We start from the raw sequence: 16,304 nt of genomic DNA on the forward strand, positions 1-16,304 counted from the left end.
GTTCTTTTTCAAAAATAATTTGATATATTATTAGTAAAGAAAAATATATTATCAACCTATCAAGATAACATCTTGGTATTATTTTAAAAAGTTATTAAAAATTTAACAATTTCCAATGATATAGAAACTTATAATTAATTTATAAAAGTTCCCATCTTCTCCTGCAAGAGTAAAAAGGTCATAACAAATTTCAAGTACATTTCCCTCCATTTACATTTTAGTCCATCCAAAATAAAAATTTCACATTTATTTTATTCTTATTTCTTTCCATTCAAATACTACATTATTTTACTAATAATTTTTTTCCATTTCAATTCTGTTCAGCTCTATTTCATTTCTTTCTATTTCACCATTGCATCCAAAGTGTTAGCGACGAAGTCTTATATCATGAAAGAAGATTCCAGCAGTAGACGCAAGGAGGGTGCGCACAATGGAATACTCATTGCTTAAAATATCAGATCATAGGAGAAAATAATTGAAAATAATTGACAAAAAATGAACTAAACAAAATGTGGATGATAGCATTTGGTTAGTTGACTAACCACAAGCTTAGCAGCCCGTCGGTAGCAAGGGGTATTATACAAAAGGCTTTCCACGACCAAACAATGTTTTACAAATCAACTTCGTTGAAATCTGACACCTTCAGCATAAAATGGTCTTTCCATTGACCTATGCTAGCAAAAGGCATGAGACCACAAAACAATGGTAGAAACACAAGCAAAGTAGCATAGAACAAAAATCGGCGAATCCAATACTGAAAAATTGTATTATCCTTCGATGTTTGCGACTCAGTGACGGGTCCGTGAAGGATTGAGTACAACACGGATGTCCAGCCAACAGATAGGAAATGCAGCAAGCACAGAATCTCCCAATATAAGAGCCACACATTACCACTTCCTCCCAGTGTGTCTATACACAGCTTGCCACAATAGCCACAAACAAGTCCTAACATTAAAAGGATGAAAGTAACCGGCATAGTCTGTGATGATGATGATGTTGTTGATCGCTGCATGAGCAAATATACAACAGCTAAAATCATTAAGACACCAAACACCATTCGGCTCATAACTTGAACTTGACACCACAAAATATGGAACCTCGAATTGAACGAGATCACATACTTAGGAGTCCACCAGGATGTAGATTCCTAAAATACAAAAAAAAAAAAAAAAAAAACACATCGTTAATACCTCCCAATTGAGCAACGGCAATGCTGGAGTAATATGCAGATGAAATCACTTAAGTACTGTCATAATTACATCTAGCTATAATTTACATCTCAATTCTTGAATTAGAGAACAAACCAAGAAAAGATTATAAGTAGTCTTTGATCATGACAGACTATAAAAGAAAAACTAAATATGAAAATCTTAAACAGAAAGCTGATTTCTTCTCCAAATCAACAATATGCTCCTGATTCGTTATTTTTCACAAAGCAATTTTAGAACAAAGCAACTTACACTCTAGATATTACTTAAGGCAATGATTACTAGCCAGTTCATTTCACACAAAAAGGTTTCTGCGATGTTCAAGAAAAGATTACTGGCACTTTGTCAAACATACAAGAGTTAGAACTAACTTAATTCAAGTCAAAAAATTTGAATAACTTATATAATAATTGCCAGACCAAAGCACAATGCAGTCGTGTCCGTCACATGCACTAAACAAATTGGGACCAGGAAAAAGAAAAAAAGATTATACTTGCCTGGGTTGATGGTGTACATGATTCAGTAGCTTCAGCAATCCGTTCATAGGAATAAACATAAGCACCATACAAAAGTGAGAATGACATAATAAGCAAACCAGCAATAAGACAGTCTATGCACTTCTTTTTTAGTTCACCATGCCTTGTATCTTCTAACTGAGTCTTAAACTTTTCCGCTTTGAAAGATGCCTTTGATAGCCCCATGGCTAACTTTGATCTCTCTAGATTATTCAAATCAAAGTTGAGAGCCAATGCAGTCTCTTTCAATTTCAATCTTCTCATTGTAAGGCCGAGTTCAACTGTCTTGAGGTCATTAGAACGACATTGCTCTACAATAGACTTCTCAAAAGTACCAATCATAGGATTATTACTTCCAAATAAAGAAGAGGTTGGAGAAAAACCAACCATTTGGTTTGATTGCCTATCCAAAGTAATGTCACGACTAACTGGATCCAAATGAAAGTTATCCCTGACCTCTTCACGGCTAATTGATTGATCTTGGATCTCAGTATGAGATAGATGCTCTGAATGACCATCCTCCATAACAATATCACCTGAGCATTCTCCCTTGTCATGAGTCAATTTAGAACCTGGAATTTCCATCTTCGTATTATTAAATTCATTTCCTACATTTCCCTTAGATGATTCATAAATTAATTGAAGAGTACTCAAAGTGCTGCCAAAAGACTGTTCAAAATTCTTTGTTAGACCGTCTAGCTTGTCTCCAAATACCTGTGGCCGGATAGGCAGAAGTCAAGAAAGTAGCACAGAGACGTTACTTCAGCAAAATGGACTTTGCTTAATGTTGATATGAACTGCTAAAGAAATGTAGTAAAACCGCAAACAAGGGACGAATCAATAATTGAATCTGGCTTACACTGGCTAAAGATTCTTTGATAGCTGACGTGCACATCTACAAGGTAGACAAACAGAGAAACAGTCACGGCTAAAATTCAAATCAAACTATCAACGCATATCAAATAGGCATACAAGGTTAGAACAATAATTCCCACGTGACATTGGCTGGAAATGGTAGATAATACCAGTAATAGATTTATTATATTTTGTATTTTTCCTAAACATCACAATTATCACAAAAAATCCAATGAAACGTCTCTAAAAATGCTTTATAAACGGCATACAATGGTATCTGAGCGCATAAATCAGAATCAAATTTTATGGAAGTTTGCATTAGAAAAAGGGAAGAAAATTACCATCGAAAGATCACTGGGAGACATACTCTCGGCTGCTGCATTTCTTCTATACAACACCTGCAAACAAAATCATTCAATAAATGTAAAAAGTAAGCACTAATTATAATCGATTGTTTTAGTACAAGAAATATAATTATTCAAGGCCTTGTACTAAAAGAGAGTGATAGAGAATAGTTGTTAAATGGAAACGAGCTTTTATCAAGGGCATTTACCTGAGCCAAAACGGCGGCGAATGACATCCCAAGAGGAAGCCCAATGGCGTCTACACTAGCCCTATTGCGGCGAACAAGAACTCTAGGGTTCCGTCGTTTACACGCTACCCCCTTACCTTTACCTTTTCCCCTTGGTGATGAAGACGACGATGCCGTTTCGGAGGCTTCAGAACTTTCCCTTTTGTCCTTCATCAAAGCTTTATTACTGTTGCACCAGACGATTGGTTCTGTTTATGGTTCCGAGGAACAATTCTGAATCTCAGCCACGTGTTGTCCCCTTCCGTCGCAATTTCAATGAATATGAAACGACGCCGAAACGAGGAGATACCTCAAATTTCAAACTCCCAACGTTATACTGTAATAATTACTATATGATTTTTTATTACTGGGAAGAGAGTGTTGCTTCTTACTCTGTTTTTGTGTTTTGAAACGTTGTCTATCTCTCTTCTCTCTACCTTCATTATTGTACTTTGCCGCGTGGTACCCAAGCTTACACTATACTTTTCTGTTTTTTTTTATCATTTTTTCGAATGCGGAATAAATATATTTATTTTATGTTTTTAAATAATAAAAAAATTTAAGTTGATCGATGATAGCTACTCAGTCAATTTGAATAACTCTTGTGCACTTGATACTTCCGTGTAACTTGGACCTGTTTTACAATAATTTTATGTTTTTTACTGATCTTTTTACTTTTTGTAGAAAAATGAAAATTAGTTACAAAATTATTTAAAACATGTTCTTTAATATATTTTTTTATGAGTCTTTTTCATATTTAAATTTTAAACCTAAAACTTTATTTAAAGAGAATTACACATATATCACTCGATTCATACTCTGTAATTATTTTACATCGTGAAGTATCAATTTGATATTGAAAAATTAAAGTTAATTTTTGAAACAGGCAAGATATATGAAATATTCACTTTATATTTCCTCTTGTTATGCTTTTAAGTTTTTGTTTTTTTTAAAAGAAAATACTTGTAATGAGTCTTGTAAATAAAAGGGGAAAGAGAAGTAGAAAAAGGATAAAACACACAGCAATTTGTACATTTACATTCAAGGAGATGGATTTTGACATTTAGATAGACTTAGAATATGTGTCAGAAGCACTTGTCTTTTGTAAACATACTTGTTTACTAATTTTTAACACGACTGCAACAACTTCTAAGCAAAATATAGGTTTTTAAAAAAAATATATATAATTAAAGTAATATTATTTTTAAATTAATTCTCTTAAGCATTTTTATCACATCATTACATTTTTAAAAAAATATATAAATAGTTTCATATACTAGAAGGATAAAATTTAAAAACAGTAACGTGTTCAAATATTAATCAGTTTTATTTTCATTAGGGTAAAACTTAAAACAAACAAATCAATAATAAAAATATGTGGCCTGATTTGAATAAAATTTTGTCAATTTACTTAAATCGCATCGTGTCAAATCATTGATCTCTGAAAAGTATTTTAAATTTATTTTTGTTTTTATTTTATATTATTATAATGATAAATTATAATTAATACATTTTTATAATTTGTTTGAAATAGATTGAAAAAATTTAGATTTTTATCTTTTTAGTAGTATTTATTAATGTATTTATTATTATTATATATATATATATATATATATATATAAATTCATTCATTCATTAAAAGGGTTTTAATTAATTTATTAAATATATAATAAATACAAACATAAATAATAATAATAATAATAATAATTTATGCTTAATTAATTAATTGTCATAATAATAATTAAATTAATTTATTCATGTTTATTTGATAATTATAATTAATTATTTTTTTGCCGTAATTAATTATTTATTATAATATAAATTAAAAACAAAAATAATTTTAAATGACTTCATATCAAAAAATTTCAATGATCTAACATACGATGCGATGTGAGTGAGTTTCATATGTGTCAAAAGAAATTTAGTCAAATAAATTGTACACGTATCTCTATTTAGTTGTTTAAATTTGAATTTGAATTTGAAAAAAAAAATTCATCTTTATTGTAAATAAAATTTGTTAAGATTTTAACACATGTCTTCATCTCAAAATTTCATCTACAAATGGAGTAAAATTAAAAAAAAAATAGTTTCACACGTATTACTGTATTAGGTGCAAAACTTGTGATGTGAAAAAAAAATCTGACAAAAGAAATTATGTTTTTAAAAAAATTTATATTAATATTTTATTTTTGGTATTAAAGAAAACAATCTTAAAACATTTTATCTTGGTACTTTGTTATTTATCCTCTTTAAAATAAACATAACAAATTCATTTTTTTAAAAATAATTTAGATATGAGAAAAAAAATTAAAAGATGTCATACTTGACAAATAAAGTTATCACTTCTACGCATCTTCCATGTGTAATAGAGTAATGAAAGTCATGTAGTTCTTTTTTTTTTTAATTAGGTTTAAGATAAGTTGTAAGGAGTTTTTAAAAAAATTGATTTTTTATCATTATTATTATTTATTGAAGCTTTTTTTGAAATTGGATTTTAAGTAAGTTGCAAAGTTTTTTTTTTTTTGAAAACTTAATTTGTACTTTGTTATTATTATTATTTTTTTAAGTAAATTCATTATTGCACAGGGTTCAAATTAGTACAGAGTACTCAATAAACCCTTACAATCCAAAACAACGTTAAAAGTGAATCTATCTTTATTAAAATCATGTGGCTGTTACATGGAATCAATAATTTTTTTTTTTTAACAACAAAGGTTTAATTTTTTACATGTAAAGAGGAAATAAAGAATAACACATGTAATAAATGAAAAAAAGGGAAAAAACCCAAACAAAAGTAATGGAAAAATAACTCTTTGTTAGTTTAGGAATTGTTTTTTGTAAGATTTACAAAGAAATTATTATTTTTTAAAGATTTGTGAAAAAGGATAATTTTTAAGTGTTTTAAAAAAATTTTAAGGTTTAGGGTTTTTCAAAAGGATTTTTTTTAGGTAGGCAAAAAAGGATTTTTTAGAAAAAAAAAATATTTTCTAGGGTTTGCAAAAAAGGGATATTTAAAAGAAATTTTTGAGGAAAAAAATAAATGATTTTGAAAAAGAAATTAGGGTTTTTTTTATGGTTTCGCAAAAAGGATAAATTTTAAAAAAGAAAGGATATTAGGAACAAATTAGGGTTTTCAAACATAATGGTTTTTAAGAGAGAAAAAAAAAAGGAAAATGATTTTTGGGAGAAAATTAGAGTTTTTGTTTGGGTTTTTTCCAAAAGGGATGAATTTTAGGGGAAGAATTAGGCTTTTCTTTTTAGTTTAAAATTTTGTAGGGTTTACCATTGCAAAAAGGGATTTGAAAAAAAAATAAAAAATTAAGCCTTCTTTTGGGTTTACAACAAGAATGACTTTACTTTTTAGCGTAAAAATATTTTGTGACTTTTGGGACAAAAAGAAGACATAAATTATTTATGAATTAATTTTTTTGGGTATAATAAAATAAATTTTTTATTAAAAAGAAAGGAATAAAAGGAGAAAAGTTTTTATGATTTTACCAAATTTAGAGTTAAGGGTTTAGGTTTTTGCATGGACGAGTGAGAATTGTGAAAGCAAAAAGAGGATAAAAAAAGAAAAAAAACATACAGAAAAGAAGAATTAAAAAAAAAGATAAAATAAGTATTTATTTGTTTTGTCAATTCTCTCATGGCAGTGTAGAGTTCCTTTATTGGAACTTTCTCCTTCAATCTTTAACATGTTATCAACTCCGTCAGTTCCTTTTCTCCTCTCTCCTCGTGCTCTCTTCAATTCTTGCTTTTTTTTTCTTTTTCTTTGTTTCGCGAGTTCTTCAAGAAAGTTTGATTTTTTCTCTATTGATTCCTTAAAAATAAAAAGTGCTCCCTTTGAAAACCTAAGACTCCTATTTATAGGTATTTTTTAAAACTCTAGATCCTATTTAATAAGATTATTTATTTATTTATTTTAATAAAATGTTCTATCTTCCCATAATTCTTTATTTTTCAATGGCCACCTCTGGGAATGGAAACAGGCTAGGCCACCTGATAGGGGCCTGTGGCCTGACCTGATTTAGGCTTGACCTGACCTTTTTAATAAACAAACCAGGCTTAGACTTTTTTTAATATCTGTTTAAGTAAATAAGTCAGGCTTGAGCTGTTTATAAAGCCTGTTAAGCTTGACAGGCCGACCTGTATAAAATATATATATATATATATATATATATATATATATATATTATATAATTTAAAAATAGAGCTGTCAAAATATATTAAAATAATTAAGTTATTTAATAATATATTTTTTATATTCTTAATTCTCTTATTATTAAATTAATATATTATGTTATAATTTTATTTATTTATAATTATAATAAACAGAAATTATATTTTATAAAAAATTAAAAATATTTATACATGATTATACTTTTTAAATAATAAATTTATTTAATATTAAATTATTACATATGTTATATTTAAATAATTTAAAAAATAGTTAAGTTTTTGAATAGAAATAAGACGTAATCAAAACTAAACGAAATAAAATTTATAAATAAACTAATAAAATAATATTAACATATTTTTTATACTCTTAATTTTATTATTATTAATTTAATTATTTAATTATTATATTAATATATTATGTTATAATTATTTTTATTTATAATAAATAGAAATTGCTTAAATTTAAATTATTTTTTATTTAAAAGAAAAAATTTATTAAAAAAATGATAACAAAATAAAATAAAAAACTTATTATAATATATATATATAATCAGACCGTGTAGTAAATAATATAAATAATATAATTATAAATAAATTATATAATAACATATTTTTTGGTAACTTACATGTGTTTTAATTAAATTATTAATTAATTTATCAATTGATATGTAATATATAAGTATGTATTTTAATTTATTGTATCAGTTATAAACTAATAATTTTTATATTACATTAATGTTATAGTGTAATTAATTTTACGTTTATTTGTTAATTTAAAATAATAAATTAATGAAGAAAATAAAATTAAATATTTTATAATTATTTCTTTTAATTTAATAGTTATTATTGTTGTCATTATATATATATACATATACATTAAGTTTAAATTTTTATATTAAGTTCTGTCACATATTTTTTAATTAAAATAAAAATTTAGAAATATAAGTTATTTTCATTTAAATATAAATTTTAATAATTCTTCCTATGCTCATATGTTATTTTTCTACATCTATGAATTTTATACTATAAATATTTTTTGTCTGCAATTTTTATAATGATGATATTTATTATTTTTTAAAATATAATATTTTTTTAGTTAATTTAATAAATTTTGTAAGTGTTATTTTTTGTTATCAATTTTATGTGGTTACTGTGATTTTATTTATTGAATATAAAATATCTTTTTACAAATCAAATATAATTATCATAAAAAATAATTAAAATATTTAACAATTTTACGAAATTAAATTGAGAAAATAAAAATATAAAAATTTTATAATATGAAAATATTTATAATTAATGCTCAAATAATATTTTAAAAATTGTTTATAAAATTGTATAAAAATTATTACAATTATTTAATAATTATCAATAACACAAATAAAAATTTGAATATATGTAAACTAATTTGATAATAAAATAATTATATTTTTATTAATATTATTCAATAACAACAATCATTATAAAATTTTAATATTATACAAATTTTATTTTATTTTTTTTTATCTTTTCTTAAGTATTTTTATTGGTATAAAATTTATAATAAAAAGTTTTATTAGTTGTATTCACTACATCATAACAAATCACAAATATAGTACAACTATATGTCTCTGAGTCAAAGCTGCTATCGTACTTACTTTTTATTATTGTTTTATTATTATCTATAGTTACTTTAAATATAAATATAAGGTAAATTATTATATTTGTTTAAACAAACTAAAGAGTAGCAAAATCTTGGATGCAAATGGGTGTATCGTATCAAATACAATTCTGATGGCACTATTGAGCGTTTTAAAGCTCGCTTAGTAGTTCTTGGAAATCATCAGAAGGAAGGCATAAATTATACAGAGACCTTTGCCCCAGTTGCCAAAATGGTAACTGTACGCACTCTTCTTGCCATAGCAGCAGCCAAGTCTTGGAAACTCCATCAAATGGATGTACATAATGCGTTTCTCCACGGGGATCTCCATGATGAGGTGTTCATCCGCATGCCTCCTGGTTTTACCGTTTCTTCACCTCACAAGGTATGCAAATCTTTATATGGCTTGAAGCAGGCTTCGCGTTGTTGGTTCGCTAAGCTGTCTCATGCTCTTGTTTCCTATGGCTTTTAGCAATCATGTCTTGATTATTCTCTCTTCGCTTTGCATCGCGACGACATTCAACTTGCTATTTTAGTTTATGTTGATGATCTCATTATTGCGTGAAATGACTCTTCCGCCATCCAAAGATTTAAAACATATCTTAGTGACTGCTTCCACATGAAAGATCTTGGCACATTGAAGTATTTTCTGGGCATTGAGGTTGCTCGTAGTCCTACGGAAATTTTCCTTTGTCAGCGCAAATATGCGCTTGATATTATCTCTAAGGCTGGTCTTCTTGGCGCCAAACCAACTGGCACTCCATTAGAGCAAAATCACCATTTGTCCTCAGACTCTGGGCCACTTCTTGATAACCCGGAGCGTTATCGTCGCTTGGTTGGGCGCCTGATCTATCTTTGCTTCACCCGTCCTGAGCTATGTTTTAGTGTGCACACTTTATCTCAGTTTATGCAGCAACCTCATACTGTGCACTGGGACACTGCTCTCCGGGTGGTTCACTTTCTCAAAGGCAATCCAGGACAAGGTATATTACTTTCAAGTAGCTGTGATCTCCAGCTTCACGGGTGGTGTGATTCTGACTGGGCTAGTTGTCCTCTTACCCGTCGCTCCGTGACTGGTTGGCTTGTCCAACTGGGCCAATCTCTTATTTCGTGAAAAACTAAGAAACAACATATTGTCTCACGCGTATAAGATTAGAACGCAATCAAAATTAAAGAAACTAATATTTAAAAATAAAATAATAATATTATATGAATTTATTTTTTATATTCTTAATTTTATTATTATTAACATTTAATTATTATATTAATATATTATGTTATAATTTTTTATTTATAATAAATAAAAATTATATTATATTCAAAACTAAAAATATTTAAACATGATTACAAGTGTTTAAAAAATAAATTTATTTAATAATCAAATTTTAATATTTGTTATATTTAAACAAACTGAAGAAGAATAAGAAACGATCAAAACTAAACGAATTAAAATTTAAAAATAAAATATTAATATTTTTTTAATAATTTTTTATATTTTTAATTTTATTATTATTAATATTTAATTATTATATTAATATATTATGTTATAATTTTTATATTTATAATAAATAAAAATTGCTTAAATATAAATTATATTTTATTTGAAAGAAAAAATTTATAAAAAATGAGAAGAAAATAAAACAAAAAGTTTATTATAATATATATATATATATATATATATAAACAATTTAAAAGACTGAAAGGAAAGTAGGCAGTAGCAGGACTACTAAATGATATGTAGAAAGTAAAAGTGCAGTATGTATATGGAAAATTTAATGCATAAGAAACTAGAACGGTGGTATAACCAACACAGATCTAGTGAAGGGAGAAGAGAAGAAAGCTGGAGCGACGGTAGTCCGAACAGGACCGGCTAAGAGGGAGAAGAGAGAAAAATAACTTGAAAAAGCAAATTTTATTGAAAAGATCTCAAAGAGGAAAGCTTACAAAGGATAGTATCTCTCAGAGCTTCTCTCTCTTAAATCTCTCTTGTCTTACTAAATGAAAGAGTATCTCACAATATAGTCGAGGCCTCCTTATATAGAAATTTTTTTTAGTACTATTTCTACAGTTTCGGTTGGTGACTGGAACTATTTTCTACAGTACCGGTTAATTAAAGATCTTGGATGTCGATGCCAAAACAATCATCTTCATTTTGATATATTTCTTCAATATTGGTATCTTGTTTTGTAGAAGATTCTCCTTCTTCTTGGTTTTGCAATAGCAGAAGAACATCTTGTAGATTTTTCTTCATTTTTTCTTTGGTATCGCATCCTGATAGAAATGCTGCAATTTTGGATTTTTGATTAAGGAATTGAAATGTTGCTGGGTCTGCTAGATTTAATAATTTGGGATTTTTCCCAAAATATTCAGCGACTCCTTCTGGACCAACATGTTCAGCATTGAATTGATTCCACCATTTTACAAAGGAATACCTGTGTAATAAAGGGAGAGTGTCTTCATTTTCTGTTTTGCCATATCTGTATTGCCATGAGAATACCCATGCTAAGGCAAAGTCAGAGAAGTATTTAAGATCTGCTGGAATTCTTGATTCTCGCAGATATCTGCCTTTGTAAATTTTGTATCCTTCTTTGACAGGTGTGGGAAGGATTTCTTCAATTGGTCCAAAATAATCCCACCATTGGAGAAACCAATTTGAAAAGTCATATTTCTGATTCTTTTTAAAATATATTAACCAAGAATGTCGGTTAAGTTTATTTTGGAACCAGAAAGTTCTTGTCCACGCGTCAATGTAATCCCAATAATTATAACCTACTGGATCAAATGGTTGGGAAAACTTTTTATAAGAGTTCAGATTTTTTCCAAAAGCCTTTGGAGTTAAGACTTTCAGGATCTGGATTGTTGAATGGGTTGTAATTGAAGGATCTTTATGGTCTTTGTAGTGTTTAATGGAAACAGAATCTGAATCCACTAAGATAAACTCATAAAATTGCCTGGTTTTATTAGCCTGATATGGTCTGAAATGAAATCCTGGTGGGAAGACTTTGGTAATTGCCTTGTATGGGTTTTTGTCCCAAAATTCAGGTTCCATTTGTATGATTGAGGAAAATTTTCCTTTGGCTACATAATGGTTCGGATTTGTAGATTTTTGTTTTCCCTTTTGAAGGTCAAGGGTCCCTTCTGTTTTACTAGGATTGGTTATTGTTTTCTGGGTTTGATTAAAAGACTGGAGTATGGTATTTAGGCTTGCTAAATCTATTTCCATGTCTTCTTCAGAGGCAATGTCAGCCCATGATTTTTTCGGTAGGCTACTTAGACTTCCTTGTTGGACAGCTAAGAGTGTACCTATTGGGAGAGCATAATCTGCTTTGGTTTGTTTTGTGGTTTTGACAATAGAATCAGTCTTTTTGGAAGATTCTTTTGGGATTCCAGATTGTTGTGTTGATGACTCAACAATTTGGATTGCTTTTTGAGTCGATGACTCAATGGGGGTAGATGACCCTGAAGAAGAAGATTTCGAATCTGCCGAAGCAGATTGTGGTTTTGATTTATTTAATGTCAGGGCTAGCCTGACCCTGCCACCTCTGGTAGTTCCTCCCCTGGATGGGGTAGTTGCCTTTCTAGGCATCTTACTTATCCTGTAAATATTCACGGGTAAGGTAATCAGGAAGGGAGTTTGAGGTGCCTTTGATATACTCAATATCAAAATAAAAAACACTTAAAATTGCTTGCCATCTTGCAAAAATTTGTTTTGAGGCAAGGTTTTTTACATCCTTTTGTAAAATTTCTTTGGCAGACTTACAGTCTACTCTGATAAGAAACTTTTGATTTAGTAAATCAGATTGAAATTTTGAAACACATAAAACAATTGCCAAATCTTCTTTTTTAACAGTAGAATAATTCTGTTGTGCAGGATTCCAATGTTTAGAAGTATATGCAATAATATGCTCATGTGACTCAATTTTTTGCTTGAGGATACCTCCATAACCTATGTCTGAGGCATCTGTTTCGACAATTTTTAAGGCTTGGGGAATAGGAAGATATAAGCAATTTATCTTCCTGACCTTATTTTTGATTTCTTTGACGACATTGGTATGAACATCAGTCCAAGGAGGAGGATTTTTCTTAAGCCTATCATGTAAAGGCTTAACAATGTTATTTAGATGAGGGATAAAATCACCTACATAATTAAGACATCCTAAAAACCTTTGCAATTGGGTTTTAGGGACCCTAGACATAAAGGTATATTTATACCACTTGAAATGTTCTAAGGAATCACATTTGAGGTTCAAAAGTAACTCACCTGATCTCTTCCTCCAAAGAGAAGGATCACCTAGGAAATGTTGGGATATAGTGTATAATAATGTATACACAGCATCAGGGAGACGCTCATTGTCACTAACAATGATTTTCCCTTTATCATCAATTTTAACTGCAGAGAGGATGTTATCTCTATCAGCTTCAGTGAGATAATTATCCCACCAACCTTTGAGTTGGCCAGTAAAACCGGCAACGAGAATATAGACAATGGTGTCTTCGGCCATATTTTGATTAGTAAAATAGCCCATAGCGACAACCGACATATTTTGAAGTTTGGCAATGATATTATATTCAGATAATCCATCGATATTCCAAATATAAATATCATTAGAATTAAAACTTTGAATAAAATCTTGTTTTTCTTCTAAAATAAGATCAGGAGCAGTAGCTCTATTATAATAAAGCTTGGAGGAATTTTTCCAATTATTGATTGGATTGATAGCTAAGACAGAATCTGTTTCAGAACAATGTTCTGAATCAGCCTTGGAAATGGCATTGACAGTTTTGGCAAGAGACCTAGTCCTGGGTTTAGCACTAGATTCTTCAGAGGGTTGAGGAGTGTCTGGAATGGTAGTGAGGAGGCTAGTGATTTTACTAAGCAACTCGTTTTGGTTTTCCTCGTTCACTTTGGTTTTTTCTTTTTGCCTGAGTTCTAAGATTTTCTGCTTAACTTTGGCACTAATCTTAAAAGGTTTAAATAGGGGTTTTTCTAATTGTGGTTGGGAGGATGAAGAAGCTGCTTCTTCAATTTTAGGTTTGACAGGATTAACAGAGATTTTTTCTCCTAAAACCTGAAGGTATTTATTGGTATAATTGGCCTGTTCCATGAGGCCTTGGATGTCATGAGGAGTGATAGACTCATCAGGGTTCTTATATATATATATATATATATATATATATATTATAATAAACTTTTTGTTTTATTGTAATCAAACCATGTAACAAATAATATAAATAATATAATTATAAATAAATTATATAATAATATATATTTTTGTAACTTGCACGTGTTTTAATTAAATTATTAGTTAATTTATCAATTTATATGTAATATATAAGTATATGTTTTAATTTATTGTATCATTAATATTTTCTATATTACATTAATGTTATAGTGTAGTTAATTTTATGTTTATTTGTTAATTTAAAATAACAAATTAATGAAACAAATAAAATTATATATTTTATAATTATTTTTTTAATTTAATAGTTATTATTATTGTCATTATATATATATATATTGCATTAAGTTTAAATTTATTTATTTTTTAAAATATAGTAATTTTCTTTTAATTGATTCAAGAAATTGTGTGAATGTTATTTTTTTTAATCAATTTTATATGTTTAGTGTAACTTTATTTGTTGAATATAAGATGTCTTTAAACAAACAAAATATGTTTCTAAAATAAAACTAAAATATTTACTATTTATATAATTTTTTAAAAATAAATCAAGAAAAATATAAATATAGATTTTATTAATAGAAAATATTTATAATTAATACTTAAATAATATTTTAAAAATTATTTATAAAATTATATTAATATTATTATAATTATTTAATAATTATTAATAACATAGATAGAAATTAAAAAAAAATATAAACTAATTTGATAATAAAATATTTATATTTTTATTAATATTATTTTTTTTTGTAAGAGGCTTTGTTAACAAGCTTCAGGCCAGCCTAAAATAAAGCCTTTAACAGGTTAGGCTCAGACCTAATAATTATGTAACAGGCCAGGCCTGTTTAGAGTAAAGCCTGGCCTGACCTGACCTGTTTCCATCCCTAGCCACCTTTCAAATTTTACTAAATTGTCTTTTTCACATCTCTTAAAATCTACTCACTAATTGTTTTTCACTAACTAAAATATCTACATATTTAAAATTCTATCTAATTTTTATTATTTATTTATTTTGTTTATTATTCACTTTATTTGAATGAGACTTGGATAAAATTGGATATTCATAAGAAACATTTAGTAAATTTTAATTTTATACTCTAATTAAATTTCTTATATAGTTTGGTATATTATTTATTTTTAGATATAGAAAATTGTGACATAAATATGTTATTGTTATTTAGAAACTAGTAATTTCTCATATGAATAGTTATTTATAAATTAAAGATTAATAGTTTTATTTAGAAAATTATCAGTTATTAGTATTATAATTTGTATTATTATTAGTATTAATATAATTATATTTATTCTGAGTATAATAATAATAATATTTTTTTAAAAATTTTAAATTAATTATAGAAATTAGTTAATTAATTATTATTATTAGTTTATTTTAATTTATAAATCAGTCATATATTAGATAGTTACTAACTATTAAATTAAAGATCAGTAGTTTAATTTAGAAAATTATGATTATTATAATTTGTATTAGTATATTTATTATTATTATAACAATAGAAATTATTGAAAACTTGAACTAATTTTTTTGTATTTGTTACTTAATTAGTAATTACTAGTTTATTTACATTTAGAAATTTGTAATTTCTTAGATGTATAATCTTTTTAAAATTAAAGATTAGTAGTCTAATTTAGAAAATTATAAATTATTAGGATTATAATTTGCATTGTTATTATTGTTATAATATAAATCATTGAAAGTTCTAAATTAAATATAAAAAAATTATGGTTATGATTTTTTATTATGATTATTATCTCAAATATGCGTTGTTTATATATATATATATATATATATAAAAGAATAAAAGAGTGCCTCTAAGTGTATTTATCATGTGTGTAATGTGACAACAGCACAATAAGTCTCGCCATGATGTTAATAATATTAGTTTTGTCATTTGGCAATACTGCATGGTTGTCACTCAAAAAGTTTTGTTCGTATAGTGATGATGTGTTAAAAAGTACTTCAGATAAATTGTTTCAAATGATTATATTTTAATAAAATGTTTTGTAAATGATACAAAAATAGAAAGTCAAGTTTTATTTCAAATTTATCTTTGTATGTAATATTTGTAGTAGAATTACTGAGATTTTATTCTTTTTGTGTAGCATCAAAAATTGTACTCACCTCTTTTAACTTTA

The 16,304-nt window shown here is 27.2% G+C and overlaps 2 protein-coding genes across 2 annotated transcripts; one reads left to right on the forward strand and one right to left on the reverse strand.

The window, feature by feature from the left end:
- Nucleotides 1-504: 504 nt before the first annotated feature.
- Nucleotides 505-3,565, reverse strand: LOC113852573 (protein CPR-5). The gene is made up of 5 exons (XM_027482884.1): nucleotides 3,132-3,565; nucleotides 2,920-2,976; nucleotides 2,583-2,618; nucleotides 1,706-2,437; nucleotides 505-1,147 (listed from the first exon to the last, which is right to left on the reverse strand). Exons 1-5 carry the CDS (start codon nucleotides 3,321-3,323, stop codon nucleotides 611-613), a joined length of 1,554 nt encoding a protein of 517 aa, XP_027338685.1. The 5' UTR covers nucleotides 3,324-3,565; the 3' UTR covers nucleotides 505-610.
- A 6,021-nt stretch (nucleotides 3,566-9,586) lies between these two features.
- On the forward strand, nucleotides 9,587-10,081 carry LOC113850581 (uncharacterized mitochondrial protein AtMg00810-like). Its single transcript, XM_027481166.1, has one exon. It carries the CDS (start codon nucleotides 9,587-9,589, stop codon nucleotides 10,079-10,081), a length of 495 nt encoding a protein of 164 aa, XP_027336967.1.
- Nucleotides 10,082-16,304: the final 6,223 nt, after the last annotated feature.

The sequence above is a fragment of the Abrus precatorius genome, unplaced genomic scaffold (assembly GCF_003935025.1).
Source record: "Abrus precatorius isolate BTA unplaced genomic scaffold, Abrus_2018 Scaffold10, whole genome shotgun sequence".
NCBI classification, from domain to species: Eukaryota; Viridiplantae; Streptophyta; class Magnoliopsida; order Fabales; family Fabaceae; genus Abrus; species Abrus precatorius.

What these genes read in the sequence shown, in the direction of transcription:
- LOC113852573 (XM_027482884.1), bottom strand. Translation starts at nt 3,323, where the DNA reads ATGAAGGACAAAAGGGAAAGTTCTGAAGCCTCCGAAACGGCATCGTCG. An exon ending in CTCCCAGTGATCTTTCGATG is followed by an intron (nt 2,619 to 2,919) that starts GTAATTTTCTTC and finishes TCTACCTTGTAG; the next exon opens with ATGTGCACGTCAGCTATCAA. An exon ending in CATGTACACCATCAACCCAG is followed by an intron (nt 1,148 to 1,705) that starts GCAAGTATAATC and finishes TTTGTATTTTAG; the next exon opens with GAATCTACATCCTGGTGGAC.
- LOC113850581 (XM_027481166.1), top strand. Translation starts at nt 9,587, where the DNA reads ATGAAAGATCTTGGCACATTGAAGTATTTTCTGGGCATTGAGGTTGCT.